The sequence below is a fragment of the Anneissia japonica genome, unplaced genomic scaffold, assembly GCF_011630105.1.
Source record: "Anneissia japonica isolate Jap-2015-1 unplaced genomic scaffold, ASM1163010v1 scaffold287717_len1600092_cov198, whole genome shotgun sequence".
Classification (NCBI taxonomy): domain Eukaryota; kingdom Metazoa; phylum Echinodermata; class Crinoidea; order Comatulida; family Comatulidae; genus Anneissia; species Anneissia japonica.
In genome coordinates, this window is record NW_022755469.1 from 1398548 (window position 1) to 1415057 (window position 16510).

The window sequence follows — 16510 nt, forward strand, 5'->3', positions numbered from 1 at the left end:
AATGATGATGTAAGGTCGAGAGTTCGGAAAAATCGTAGTTTATACTATATAGGCATAGAGAGTAAAAAATTGCCAAGGCTGCCGACCTCGGAGAATTTAAGGTGGGCAAATTTTTGCCGACCTAATTTTTTCAAAATTTCATGGGCTGATTTTGCACGATTCTGCTGCTACTATGGAAATTAACTGCAACTATGGAATTTAAATGCTATTAGAGGACAATCTGATCAACAGCATTTAATAGTTTTTGTATTTTGCATCTTATCAATATCTGTGCCATAACTATCAATACAGTAGCTATTAATCATTGTACTTGTTTATAACAGAAATTTTGATGGTTTATTTTATGGTGGTTTTGTTGACCATATCAGAATGTTAAATATTGAATGTACACAAAACAGAGAGGCAGGTGTAAACTTGATACTGAATAAAATGTATTAAACTGGTTTAATGTGCAATTTTGTACCTCATTAGAAATGGGTGGGCTGCACTCCGGCCTAATTGGCGTTCCAGATGCTTAATAATTTTTAATTTTCTTGTTCTCAAATTATTTTTATATTGTTTGTGCATGTTCAGCATCAAATAACTTCAATCAATAAATCAACCAGTACATGTTTAACAACCATTTCAACCGAATTGTATGTTCTACCATATTCTGAGCATTGAAAACTTAATTTTGAATGATTAATTATGTAAATATCTCAGTTTAAAAAATCGTCACAAGTACTGCAAGCATTCTGTAAACAACAGTTTAGAAAAAAACAAAAAAATCCATGGTAAGCATTCCAAGTACAAGACGACCAATCAACGATTTCCCCCACCCCCCAAAAAAGTGATGTGTGTGGGGTGATAATCTATATTTTTTATAGGGCCATACGCTTTGCAAATAACTGGGAGGGGGGAGGGGAAAAATTGTAAGCAAGTAATGTAAAAATATAATAAGTAAATAATTATTTTTATTATTATCAAGTACAACACAGCATTACTCACAAAATGCCTAAAACCTAACCCACATCTTATCCGACACAAACAAAACCCAGGTAAAGCAGCTCTATTTTCAATAATTGTTACTAAATAAATTTAAATTGTTTCTATTATTTATCATTAAACAGCATTACTCACAAAATGCATAGCCCACACTCTATCTGACACAAACAAAACCCAGGTAAAAGCAGCTCTATTTTCAATACTTGAATTCTTACACTGAATAAATACAGAATAATAGCCATTGTCTGTGACAATCTGCTGTTGACACAAAGGGTCAATGCATTTGCATAATATCTCCAAATAAATTGAATGATCGATGACCTTAATAACAAGAAGAGTTGATTGATAAACAGTAAGCCTACACTGAATGTTTATATTATCAAAACTATATAACATCCAAGTATATTATGTACATGACATTTCATTAACATTATATGCAATGAATGACATTGTAAATGCACTTACAGTATATTTACATTTAATATAATTAATTTCAGCAAACCCATTTTAAATATTCAGTTATATCCCTTTATTTTCTTAAATACATTGATATATTTTAGCTACTAGTAACTATATTTTAAAAATCATGTATGCTAAATTTATTTTAATGAAGTGAAATAGTTTTCATCACTTGGTTTTTGAAAAAGACAAAACTAAATTTGAATCTCTCAGTATATTTCAATCTTGACCATTATCTTGTCATTCTAGTACAAAATATGGGTAATGCTTACTAATAAATGATAAGATATTATTATGTTATATATTAAGATTTTTATTTATTCAATAACAGGTCCTTTGAATCTGTGACTCATCGTTTTATGATGCACTTCCACCTCTGAGCCGATCACAAAGTGGCCTCAACATAAAACAGACAGACACAGAACATAGCATACTGAACTGTAGGCCTACAGGAAAATCTACAGTACAAATTAAACCAACTAAATATGTTTTACAGTTGTACAGTATTATAGAACCCCCTTCTTTGGGAGACTCGTACTAAGACACTACTAAGAAGGGGGTAATATTTGGGCCATGCAACGAATGTCAGTATCTGAGCAGTTGGCTAAAAGGTACTGTTCCTACTTCTTGAACACAGGTTCAAACTGGCCAACATCATGTTTTAATTAGAATCTGATCGCTTGGCTCCTCGAATAACCCTCATACTGACAGTTAGGCGGGTTAAGGACAATGTATTCGTATTATGTTGTAGTCGGGTGGCGCTGCTCTGCGGCTGTCATGGGGGTATGCCCAGCGACCCAGCCAACAATTTCCAATTTCCAAATTAAATAAGGACAAATAAAGAATTATTATTAAAAAATTATTATCATCTTTTAACACTAAAGCCAACTTCTCAGGAGACTATTTTTTTTTTATTACAAATGTATTCTGTTTTAGGTTTTACTGTATAGTGGAATTTATTATCAAGGATTCTCTTAGTCTGTATTTATAATATTTATTTTAGCGTCAAATATAATTGTATCCATTCCTTTAAATTATTACTATTTAATTGAATCACTTACTGTGATGAATGAATACATAATTTGTTTACTACATTATTTCATAAAACTGAAAAATAAAATTTTAAATAAGATAATATAAGCAAACTATTGGACAATTTAATTTAATCAGAATTGAACGGTACGGAATGAACTACTGTACCATACGAGAGAGCTAAGCCAGGCCAAGCTAGGCCATTGATCTTTATTCTGAGAATGTCAACATTGCTGCTATTTCACACGTAAGACCTCTAGGATGACAGCCAGCCTGCCCCTAGGGACACACGCCAGTAATATGTGCGGTATTATGTTGACAACTTCCTCTTTGTTTGTTTACTTATATCAAATAAATATATTATGAGGACGTCCTGTTTACATAGTTAATTAGTTAATAGTTAGGTTGTTTTACTGTATTGATTTATTTATAAACTTGAGCAGTCACTCCATAGAGTGCATACCTCAGCCCTGTGCCAGAATACAGTAACAATATGCAGGCAGTGTATAATGGGCAAAATTGCAGCATACCCTCAATGAAACAATGGAATCGCCCACCGTATTCAAGCACATTATTTTCTTTAGTGCTGCAGAATACCATCAACAAAATAATGGAATCGCCCGTCGTATTCAGGTACGTTGTTTTCTTAAGCGCTTCCTGAATACGTGGGTGATTCCACTATATTCTTTAAGCTTAAGGATAAAAAATTGAATTTCTGTGACCCTGACCTTTCACCTTTTCTTCTGAAAATTAAATGGTATCTTTCTTTGATTATTAGGGAGCTTTTGATGGCACGACGGTAGGACGTAATGACGTCACTAAAAGTCATCTGCGCATGCGAGAATATTAAGGTCACCTCATCCAGTAGATTCTGGAAAGCAATTTGATCAAATCTACATACGCAGAGAATGTAGGATGCCAGTTAGGACAGTCACGCATGAGTGATTCTGTTCCAGCTTCGCATTGTCGCACAAATCGAAAGCTCCCTAGTATGTACCATTCCACTGAAGCTGAGCGTTTGGCAGAGGTATCGTTCCTGCTTCTTGTGCTGTACACACCGGTTAAAACGAGGCCAACTTCAAGTTTTAATTGGAGTACAGTATGGTCGTTCTGCTCCTCGGATAACCTTTGCATAAAAGTTAGGCGGAATAAGGAAAAATGTAGCAATTATATGTCAGTACCGGCTCTGCACTGTGGCTGAAGCGGTTCTCCAGCCAAAATTTCCAATTTCAAATATTTTGAATTGGACGAAAAAGGAAAATTTAATCTTTAACCCTTAATGCCAGATTCCGAAAGAAACAAAAGGTTGATATGTTGGACAACTGATTTTTCTAGGTCACAAAAAAAAAATATTTGAAGAAAAACTTAGGAAGGGTTTTAAGATACAAATTTTTGAATATTTAAAATATGGGGGAAAAGGGGCTAAACTAGCCTTTTTTACACCTTTTCCCCCCTATTTTTTAAATATTCAAAAATCTGTATCTCTGAAAACCGAAAGGTCCACTGATTAATCTCAGATATGAAAGTATAATACATACTCCAAGTATTGAAATACACGCCATCGTGTTAGGATTCAATATTTCGACATTATGTCATCATCGACACTAATTATGTCATCATCGACATTAATTATGTCATCAACATTAATTATGTCATCATCATTCCTGATGATGACATAATTAATGTCGAAGTATTGAATCCCAACGCGATGGCATGTATTTCAATACTTGGAGTACGTAGTATCTCTGGTTGTTAATGAGATTTAGATTTTTTAATATTTAAAAAAAGGGTTGGGCGGAAAGGGCGTGACAGTTTACGTATCAGCAAAAAATTAATTGTTTTGATCAGTGTTGATAATGTTTATTGATAATTTTACATTGAGCGTGTCAACATTTTAATTGTATTTGAAAGGATTTCCTCAATAAACAGATGGTATATCTTCAACCTAAATGCTATGATGCTTTAATTATGAATTTCAACAGATTTTATGTACAATTTCCTTTATAACTGCAACATGTTGTGAATAGGTATGAATGAAACGCAGCATTGATGAATGGCTAAAAACCTACTTTCTTTTAAATGATATGAAAAATACTATGTGATCACATTAATTAAATTAATCAACTTAGCAAAGAATCAAAATGAGAATGACTTGGTAAACAATACAGGTACCAACGAAATTGACATTACAATATTCACAGCATTATAACTTCTAATTAATCTAATTTATGAACTTATTAAATTTCTTCATTCTTGTTTACTGGTAGAATAAAATTAACGATCTGAGTGAGCTCAGCACATATGCCACAGAGTATGACACTCTGGGAACATTGCTTCTAGATGTAAATTTACTTGAAACAGTAACTTAGAACATACCATACTGGTAAAAAATTTGGAGTTGTTTAGATACCTACCTCAGCATTTTTTTTTAAATTACCTTAAACATAAGCACTTTTTTATACATCAATTCTCAAATTAAGGCAGATATTGTACTTATTGTCTACTTAAGAACAAAGAGCAAAGGTTAAATTTAAATTAAATACTATAGTATAATCCAACATACTGTAGATTGTTTGGGTTTTCTCATCAGAATCATTGCTCAGCAGGCTATAATAATAGGAACAAACCACAAAACTCGGCCCTATACCTGCTACCAAGCAATAAACAAAGTTCTGGAAATTCTACTCTTGTACAGTATGTGTTAATGTTGAATTAATAATAACAAAACTTTCACTTGTGTATCATATGATTAAGTTGTGTGTGATTATATGGGTTGAAACATGTGTTGCAACAGACATACAGTAGGATATGGGGCTTTCCATTCCAAAACAAGTTTCAGTGGCCAAAATAAGAAGTGACTTTATATTTTAATATTCATATTCTCCACATTAAGCTTTAAAATGAGGCAATTTTTAATATTAGATCAACTTCTCTAACTGCCAATTTATGGCTTCTGTGTAATACAATATTGCCACATTCTTTGCTAATTACTCAATTTACTGATCCAGTGAGCATGTCAACATTTTATTTGTATTCAGTATTTGAAAGGTTCTCTCCCCCCATCGCCCCAAATAACAGATGGTATATATCTTTTCAACATGTTATGATGGTTCAATTATGAATTTCAACAGATTTTATGTACAATTTTCTTTATTACTGCAACATGTTCTGAACAGGTATGAATGAAACGCAGCACTGATAAATGGCTAAATACCTACTTCCACACAATATAAAGCAAATACTATGTGAATGCATTAGATTCAGCTTGGGCATCAAAAATTCACCACTCGGCAGGCAAATAATAGTAACAAACAGTAACATTGGGCCTACAGTACAGTTGCTACCAAAAAATAAATAAAAATTCTACTCTTGTATGTATAGTATATTAATGCTAGACTGAAACATATATTATTTACCATATATCAATGTATATTTGAAATGATGTACTATGTGTGAGCATGTGTGTGTGTGTGTATAATTGTATAGGTTGAAACATGTGTAGACACATACTGTAGGTAGGCCTGTGGCATTAACATCATGTCAGGTTTTTAAGAATATATAATTAAAAGGAATTAATAAATTCCCACAGTATCATATCAAATTCTAATCTTTATATTCCACCATCGAAAATACAGAACAGTAATATTATCATATATCCACATTCACATTCATGCTTACAGTGTACTGTACAGAATCATTTACTAATTTATTATAAATTCAAGTGACATCATCAGAAATTCACATGACACCTTCACAAATTCATGACATCATCATAGATTCATATGACATCATCACAAATTCACATGACATCATCAGGCATAATCACAAACTCACATTATGCTGCAATATTACAAAAATAATGGCATCACAAATCCACTTATAATCTCAAACGTATCTACTGTCAAGTCACAAGACATTAACACAAATTGATGACATCATCACCGTCTACATGACATCAACACACTTGTGAGACAATGGACCAAGAAATAATGGTGTTTACTATTATACTGTGCCACCACTGTAGGTACTATGTATCTCATCACAAAAATAATTTTATGAATACATGCATTGTTGAACACATAAATAATTGGAGAAATATCAGTGGCTTTCAAACAAGGAGCCAAAAATGATTTCCTATAAAATAATTACATTTTATTAATAACATTTTAACTTGAGAACAATGGACTAAGAATAATTGTGTTACTATTATTCTGCCACTATGTATTATGTATAGATTCATCACAAAAACAATTTTATGAATACATTTAATGCATTGTGGAATACATTGTAAATACCAGTGGCATTTAAACAAGGAGTCGAAAATGATTCCCTATTAAATAATCTTTAATACAATTTTAACTTGAGAATTTGAAGTACTGTAACAGAAATCTACATAATTAATTTATACATTTTTCAGTATATCTTAATGCATTTCTCATTAATAACGGTGGTCCAGGATCAACAAATACTAGTATTGTATACTGTACTGTATAGAACACATCGCCACATCTTATGAATAGCATTATAATTAATCAGATGAATACAGAACATAACATTGCATAAGATATAGATGTTTCAGATCAAAAATAATCTGAGCTAAAAATATTTTTGTTGTATTAAAGCTAGATAAATCGAACAGTTTCATTGAATGCCCAGGTAGCCTATAAAGATTAACCAAACACAAATTATAAGCTATGTTCACACTTCAAACTGTTAGGAAAAATATCGTAAATGACCTGTTAGTATGAAAGTTATATTATTAACTAAACATATTGATTAAAAAGCCAATTTTTATGTTATAGTTTATAAGGAATTATGGGAAATATTGTTCATGCATCTGTATGCAATTTCCTTTGGATGAAAATATATTACTTTGACTTGGTTAACTGGTGTGGAAAATATTTTTTAGTTGCAAATTTCAACTGAAACTTAATTTCCTTGTACAAAGTAAATTGAAATATCAAATTTCATCATTTAAGAGAATAATTTACAGGTGGGTTTTATTCACATAAAATTTAACATTCTAGGTTTGAATAAAAAGTATATCTTAGTCAAATAAACAAGATGAGAAAAAAAATAGAGAAAAGTAGACATAATTGAGAAGGATAGTTATAAAATTGATTTGAAAAACAAAATGCAATATCATCATCCTTAGATTCTGCAGCTAAAATGGATTACTATTATACCTGATGACATTAAATCAACTATTTTGCTCATTAACATCTGTCATCAATGAAGCAGATACATTAATCATAATAATTATTCTGATGACTATCAACAGTGTACAGCAACTATAGTAGAATTTTTTTTAGGGCTTCATCTAGATAAGTCCTTATGGCTTTTGCAGCATTAAATCCTAGAATCAAGATCTTTTGGATGTTCGAGTTTATGTAGAATTGAAATGTCAGCCTTCTAAATAAAATTTTATAATCAATAATATGTTATTGTAATGTTTTCCTCTTAGAGCTTTTTTTTACATTCTGTTAAAAAAAAAACACAATGCCTGCTTTTATGAAAATAATTGAATTAAAATAAAATATTGTATGATTAAATATTAAATATTAGTCATCTTTTTAACGAATGGGGTAATCTCTTGAAATAAGCCCACCCACAAACCCGGCCAAATTTTGTGTTTAATGGGTGAACTCATACATAAAGTACTGCAGTAATACTATTTCATGTACACGATATGGTTCATGAGACAAGTTCAGACTACTTTTCAGTAATTCACAAATTATGAATTAACCTACATTGCAAAAATTTGGCTTGCAAACATCTATAATGATGACACCTATTAAAAGGTTAAAAAATATAAACAGAATTTCCTGCCGATTTCAGCTCCCCTTAAGCTCCTCAACATAACATTGTTTACAATTCAATTTCATCAAATTCTGACATTACTAAGTTCAATATTAATCAGGCAACTTACCCATCACGACCTTTGCTAATAATTTTGACTTCAAAATAGTAAATACCGCATGAGGCTGGTATAACGTGCGTTGCCTTTACTGCTGCAGCCTCCTTGTGAGGTTTACCTATTCCAATACAAAAATAAAATTCATTAATCAAATAATAAAGAATAACAAGTGTAAGGTACATGACTATTTCAACACCCACCAACCGGATGGGATTTCTGCAATGCAAATGTAATTGGCATTGGTTAGCGCTATACAAGTTGATGGAGTACAAAACAAATTAAATAAATTGGTATGGTATTTTAAATATTAACAGAGCTATAGTACATATCATAAATAATTGACAACACTCTAAAAGTTGAGGAAACAATAATAACACCCAAAATCAATTCTAAAAATAGAAATACACCATAATAAAAAGTAAGTCCAGTACACTTTTTTTTTTTTTTTATAAAAACCAGTCAAATTTTGGCCAGGCTTATTTTTTTGCCAATTTCAGGCTCAAAATGTTCTTAAAATATTTTTGTTATAAATTAAAATTTTTACACACTTTCAAGCATACAAAATTATTATTGTACCGCAGTACTATACAGAGGAAATTAATGTACATAGTCACACCTACTGCAACTAAGTAAGGTAACGATAACATTTGTTGGTCTTTCTGGTTTAAAAAAAAAATAAAAACCTCATTTTACATTTAAAATTTATTCTTATTTTGTTCTTAATTTTTAAAGTAATTTCAGCCTCAGTGTTCTTATTTAAAAAAAGTGTAATATGGGTTAACTCCACATCTCTCCTTCCTCAATATGAATGCTGTTTTCAATATTTGGAAAAAATGTATCCATACACTGAATCACTGCTGGTTTAAAGAGTAAAGCTTATTTTTTATGTTAGTTGATCCAAGGTCAATGCATATTATATTCTTTAAATTTTCCATTTAAGGAAATGTGTCTTAACAAGAAAGTATACAAGGAATTTATGTTACAGGTTACATTTGTTACAATAAGAGAACATCAGTTTGAGGGTCTGGGAGTTTTCTAATCTGGTTATTTATATAGTTTTTCAAAAATTAGTATTAATTAAATTAGATGCTACTTGTGTTGTTTTCAATTAAAATACAAGAATATTCTAGCACTACCAGAGGTTGCCTACTATATTAAAAGTGATTTTTACTAAGAATTTCACAATTTTTTCTACATTTGACATATTGTATAAGGCCATGGAACACAATATCGGCAGATGCTATTTCATACGGACCACAAGGCAACAAAATGCGGGACAGGTTATTTTCAACGACTCAGACAGTCGCAGAAAATCTGCAGACAAATTGTTGTGATCAGTAGATCTGTGTCATAATACAACAGGTGAGATGTTCACAATGCAGATGGTGCCCTTTAAAACTTTCCATAAAAGAACTATCATACTTTTAGTCTATATATTGAAGAACCATTTACAGTATACACTATAAAGAACTATCATATTACATGGCTGGCAACAAACGTGTTAAAAATTGTTTGATCAAACAATATCTGTTGTACTCCATCAGATATGTTCAACAAGTCTGACACAAAAAAGTCTGTTGCCATACGAAAAGAACATTCTAATGCCTTGTCCACACTATCAGATTTAATGTGAACAATTTGAGTGTAGTCCCATATATGGGCATGAGATGTCATATTACATCCAAATATGGGCATATCAAATTTACTGTATGTGTCACATAAAATTTTATAGTGTGGATAAAGCTGTAGAAGAGCTGTATGTTAAATTTTTAAATGGCTCTAGTTCACTACGAGTGAAATATCCACCCAGTATGTGAAGGAAGCTAATTATGTATAAGCCTGGTTCTCACGAGAGCCCTAGTACCCGGATCGGGAGCTAACCGTTAGCGCTAACCGTTAGCACCTGCGTGAGAACGCCCAATCGGTTAGCGCTAACCGTTAGCAGTATCCGGATAACGCTAACAGTTAGCAAGTGCTATTGGTTAGCAAGTTAAGCGCGTTTCTATCATCAACCAATCACATGTACGCGTTTACAATTTTCAGTTTCTTATTGGCCAGTGATTCGATCATCATAATTTGGTATCCGGATCGGGATTCTCTCGTACAGACGAACGGCAGCTAAGTTAGCAGGATCCAGATCCTGCTAACCGTTAGCAGCTGTGTGAGAACATAGCCTAAATGTAAAATAAAAACATAAAATTGGTAGAGAAATAAACAAAGACAGCATGTTGCTTGAATGAATAAAATACTACTCTATAACATTATTTAATATTCTTATAATAAGAGTCAACATACTAACTCTACATGTTTGAACTTAGTGACATTTTATAGCTTCACTTAGTTCATCTTTGCATTACAAGTTCTCACATCATTTCAAGCTTAAAACAAACACAGCTTTAAATGCTAACAAAGGTCGTAATGAAGGCTTAGGCATGAATACAGGAAAAACAGTTATTTTCACCATGTGTTTTCATGTCTATTAAGTTTATTAATGCCATCCACAATCTGAAGATACAGTAGTAGTATTATTCATCCTGGTCACTAGATTCACATTGGCATACAAGAGTAACATGTAACATCCCCAGCTTGTTTACTGCAGGGAGTATTCCTAGAGTTTAGTAACACAATCATGCAATGATGCAACAGTGTAATGTTTAAACCAATCATTTAAAGCCATAACCTGGTGCGGTTGAAGGGCGTGCAAGAGGGAATAAACAGGGCATTGATAGGTTCTGGCTATTTATTAAGTCAACTGTAGAATACTGTATCATGAATTACAACTGCTTGATTTTTTTTTTTATCGTACTGAAGGATGACAAAGAATATATTCTAAATATTTTTTGCTGCTAAGTTTAGAATACATACAAGGAATTATAAATCTTTAGGGAAACAATGAACAGACAAATGTAGTTATGTCCATGCAACATTATCTTGATTTTTTTTTAACCTTTTCTTTGCTCTCTTTATTTATAAAATAAAAAAATATTGATTGATTATCTTCAACAAAGATAATAAGCTACTTCAATTGTTTCATTCATGCCTAAAAGGAAGTGATTTACCATAGAATTTGGTTTCGTAAACAAAAGACGTATGATTTAACTGCCATGTCCTTAAATAAGAGTTACTCTTTATCATATAAATAACTACAGTATAGGAAGGAAGTCCTCATGAAGCTAAACTATGTAAGTCTGAGTATCTGTGCCAAATTTTTCTCCTTTAAATTGTACTGTTTATTAATAATCACTCATTGATTTGTGGGATGGCCATTTAAAGCTAAATTCTATTGTTTTTTCGTTGCAATAATTATTAAAGGTAGTCTTAAGTCGTAACACAATGACTCAGATAATTAGTCACATGACCTTGAGTTTAAAAGGTCAAACTGAATCTCAACTAATAAAGTAGTACATAACAATGCTATAAGGCCAAATACAAAACAAACATGTTTTTAACCAGGTTTCTTGAAACAGAAGGAGAAACAGTTCCTTACCCTTTTTATTTCTTAAAAAATGACTAAAACTAGTACTACACTGTTAGTCTTAGCTTGATACACATTATGAAATGCTTAAATAAGGATGTTTAAATTTCTAAATAGGATTATTCTGTATTTTGGCTTATGAGATTAAAAAAAAAAACGATAGGTCCTATTAAGCGAGGGGGAAAACATCTTTTTTTTTCATTTGGCGAATAGAAAGGATGGGTAGGAGAGGCATGAGTTTGGAGGAAAGATGAGGAAATTATCAGGAAACCTGCATGTAAATTTAAGTACTAAACATCATTATTTAATTTGAATCATGAATTATTAACCCTCTGGATACCGGATTCTTTTGTAGTGCAAACCCTTGAATACCGGATTCTTTTGCAGTGTAACAAGGTTTTTTGCTTTTTTTGAATATACGTCGTTCTGGTGGATTTTTGGGAACTTTCTGTAAATTATACAGAAAAATGTTTCTAAAAACAAAGAAAGCTTATAGAATAAGCTTTCATTTGATGTATAATTTATATTTTTGGGAATTATTTTTCATAATATAATATAATATAATATATATATAATATAATAGAAATGACAGAAAAATGCTACATATAAATTCGTCAACAAAAACCGAAAAAAAAAATTAATTATAGCCAAAAAAATATAAAAACAAATAAAAAACATTCCTATTCCACACAGTTATATAATTTATTTACCCAACCATCCATAACTATAAGCACGATCTTTCCATTCAAAAGCGTCGACTACCCTCACATTTCTAGGCCTAGGCTCATCTTCATCAAGAATATCTCCGCCGTCAGAACTGCATGAAGCCCCACCGTCATCATCGCTAACAGGCACGTCTAAGTCTCGCACATCTAAAAATTCACCTTCATCGCTGTCTGAATAAAAAATCAGGTCAATTGCTTGCTCAGCTGTGTACACATTTTGTGCGGCTATTTCGGAAAAATTTCGAAAAATTTTTGAAATTAATAACGATTTCAAATTGATATTTCTAAAAATTTTTATATAAGCGCATGTGAGTTCTTCACAGATTTCGAAAAACAAAAGCTTCACGCATGCATATTCAAAATTTCTGACGTATTGGAGCTAAAATAAAAACAGAAGAGCGATTTGAAAACCACCTATTTTTTAGTCACGAAATTTCGATTGCAGTCGAAAATGGGAATTCTCGGTTTGAGGTCAATTTCGACTACAGTCGAAGACGGTATCTAGAGGGTTAAATGTGCCCTCTATAGTTTTGGTTTCTAATAGTCCAGGGCTAGAAATTAACGGTCGCCCGATTGCCAGTAGCGACTAATAATTACTCAGGGCGACAGACATTCTGGAAAATATTGCCCCGTTTGGCAACCAAGAAAAAATCCCGAAAATAATTGATTTCAACAATAAAGTATAAAATACTATGGATTTTTAGAATGTGTTATGTCTTATTTTTCCTCTTTTACTGCCTACCATTTTCACAAATTCTTCTTAAAATAATCTTACTAAGGCTTTCTATCATGGCTTCATTTGCAATTACGCTCTAGGCCTAGGCCCTGATTTAGGTGGGGCTCTGACGGCGCACAGCGGTTGTTGTCCTATACTATAATTGCTCCCCGCTTGATAGTTCCCTTCGCTCTCTGCACACACGATGCTCAGTCCTGTGTTGTTGTTGTTTTCTTAATCAGAATTTGCGCATGCCCTTACAGTGACGTAAGGTAGGCGATGAATGATGACGTGACACAAACTTGAAACTTTTCATCGGAGCGCGATTTTCGTTCACGTGTGCAAAAAGGATGAAATATTCAATTGGACTGTCATAAGGTCCTGGAATGTGGAGATATTTGTTAAACTGTCCGGCACCACCAACCCAAAAAACAAAACAAAACAAATGAAGAAACTTTGGCTACATAACGAAGGTATGAGAACAAATCAAGAAATAGGAAATTTCCAACGAAATGGCAGCACGGTTCGCCGTGGCTGGAGGGGGTACAAAAAGCCAGAAACTATGATGATGTACTGTTGAACTTGCCTGGCGGCAGTGGCGATCATTCCTAGCCTAAAAAGTTCCTTCATCGATGGATCGACTAAATTTAAATTTGAGAAAAAATTCAGTCCCAGACTACATATGAGAGTAAAGGTATATAAAGTTATGTTTTTACAGTACTTGATTTTGTAATTTGTTATGCCGAAAAAAGTCAGGACGACTTGATTTTTACCAGGCCCAGTGGCATGTATTTTTTAGTGCCTGCTGGCTACTTGGGTTTAGAGGTTAATTTTTAGCCCTGATAGTCTTCTTTCTAAAATATTAAAATTTATTAAATCAGAAAAATTGATGAAGTAGACATAATTTATTTGTAATTTATTAAATTTCAACATAATTATGTCATGTTTGGGTCATTAAAATTTTAAAAATTAAACCATTCTGTTCAAAAGATATTGTACAGCCGTACTCGTGTGAATAAGTGCCCCATTTGAATAAGCGCCCCTCTCGAATAACCGCCCCTCCTAACGTGAAAATTTTGTTAATCACCCCGTTTGAATAAGCCCCCCTTCTAATTTGAATAAGCATCCCCTCATAAGATTTTCTTTTTAGCAAGTCAATAATCCAATCAATCCTGGGATTGAATGGTTGTTGGCATGATTTTTGAGTGGAAACACATTCTTCTTCGGTCAATATCAAAATGAGGATATTCTCTTGGACAGATGAGAGCTCCGATCCCTGGACCTGCGAACTACACTGTATGTAATAAGTCATCATTCCTGATGATGACATAATTAATGTCGAAATATTGAATCCCAACACGATGGCGTGTATTTCAATACTTGGAGTATGTATTATACTTTCTACACTGTATGTAGTTTTAAGTTACTCAGGTGTGGGCTTAACACCTCTGTATGCAAATAACTAGAGCTGAAACCAAACTTACGATAATAAATTGAAATATGACTAAGTATTTTTATCTAAACCATTACTTACAATACATTTCAATATTTCTTCATAAATGGGAACATTATTTGTGTTAAATCATTGTCTGATGAAGGCCTAATGTAGGAATCCAGAACCTGATAAAATTGGTAATCACAACAAAATAAAATTGAGTTCTTACATTGAAACCAATTAATCAATGCAAAATAAAAAGGTATTGTCTTCTAATAATATGAAACAACAAATTTAATAAATATTTGGTTTATGGTATCTTATTTTTAACTTTTGTTTGGTGGTGGTAAAATATAGGCAATAAACAATAATAAAAAGTCAAGTAGCTCAAAAATAGTAAATACTAATTCTTCACCATCAGCAATTCCTCAGTTTCTATACTGCTTGGTTGAAGCATGTCAACAAAACCTTCTCTATTGAAGTAGTACTGTACGACTCATTGTTCACTTCCCAAGATATAATTGGCATTTGGGGGCTGCGTTGATTTGATTTTCGTTGTTGCTTAATTACCAGCACATTCCATTACAATACATAATTCATATACAAAATATTTCCTGGTGTTATTATAGATTACATTTATCTTCATAGAAATGTTGCTAGATATAAGCAACATTTTTCATGCAAAGGTTTTGGGGCCAGGGAACATTCTCAATTTACATCCATTCCATTTCCCACAAAACAAGTCAGCAAAAACAAATTATCAGCTGATTAGAATCAGCTGTGTCTCTTCCCCTGGCCTACGACTGCTGTGAATGTTTTGATATGGCAGACTGTAAAAAATGAATACATACAAGACCAAATTATTCTACTAAAAACTATAATAACCCTTCAATTAACTACTTATTTTTTGTGAATCAGGACAAAGCTATGTCGATAGGAGGGCCTGACGAATTAGAGTGAGTCATAGTCAACTCGCCAACAAAACAAACCGAGACCAACCAAAAACGTCAGCCATCATCATCAGACATCTCCGATACTAACCTTTCCCTTTGTAGTGCACACGGAGATTGCCTTGCGACAAGCCTATAAAGCTAGATTTGTCATTACAACTCCATGAATGTGGCAAAGGAGTTTCATCCTCATTTACTGCTGGATATAGACGTTTTATTCGATCTATAGAACAACCAGATATAGGATTATTTCCAGCTTCTGAACTCGTACTACTTGCTCCGTCAGCCGCCATGATAAATTCTATACTAATGTATAGGAAAACAAAGATCGACGAATGACCTTCTGTAAAAGTACTTATATACAAAATATTTGTTCCAATTATAGTTAAAATATATTAATATGCCAAACTGTATTTTCTGCGTTCAATTTTAGAAAAATTGTACACATATATTTTTTTTCATAATGTATATTGAAGTTATGTTACATAAATATGTAAAACAATTTTGAGTAGTAAAATGCATACTTTAATTTAGTCTTTACTGTGGGCCAGTTCATTTTTCAAAACAAGGGAAACGAATTTTTAGTTAATACTGGAACACTATTATGCAGTATTTATACTTAGTTAAAATGAAAAAAATAAGATAAATATATATATTTATACAAATACAATTTTATCATTATAATTTCATAATGTTTTTCTAAAAAAATATATTGAACGTCTACGCAGAATGTTAATTTATCACCCCTCAAATGAGAATCAATTCTTCTTGAAAGTGATTTCTCTGCTATGGGGGGCCGAATTAAATGTACCTGATAG

The 16510-nt window shown here is 32.3% G+C and overlaps 1 protein-coding gene across 1 annotated transcript in view; it reads right to left on the reverse strand.

The window, feature by feature from the left end:
* Window positions 1–16015, reverse strand: part of LOC117123530 (ran-binding protein 9-like) — a 38055-nt gene extending 22040 nt beyond the window's left edge. The window contains exons 1-2 of the mRNA XM_033269492.1: window positions 15784–16015; window positions 8405–8510 (exon numbers count right to left, since the gene is read on the reverse strand). Of these exons, the coding sequence (XP_033125383.1) occupies window positions 8405–8510; window positions 15784–15985 (308 nt within the window). The 5' untranslated portion in view covers window positions 15986–16015. The remainder of the gene's footprint in view (window positions 1–8404; window positions 8511–15783) is intronic.
* Window positions 16016–16510: the final 495 nt, after the last annotated feature.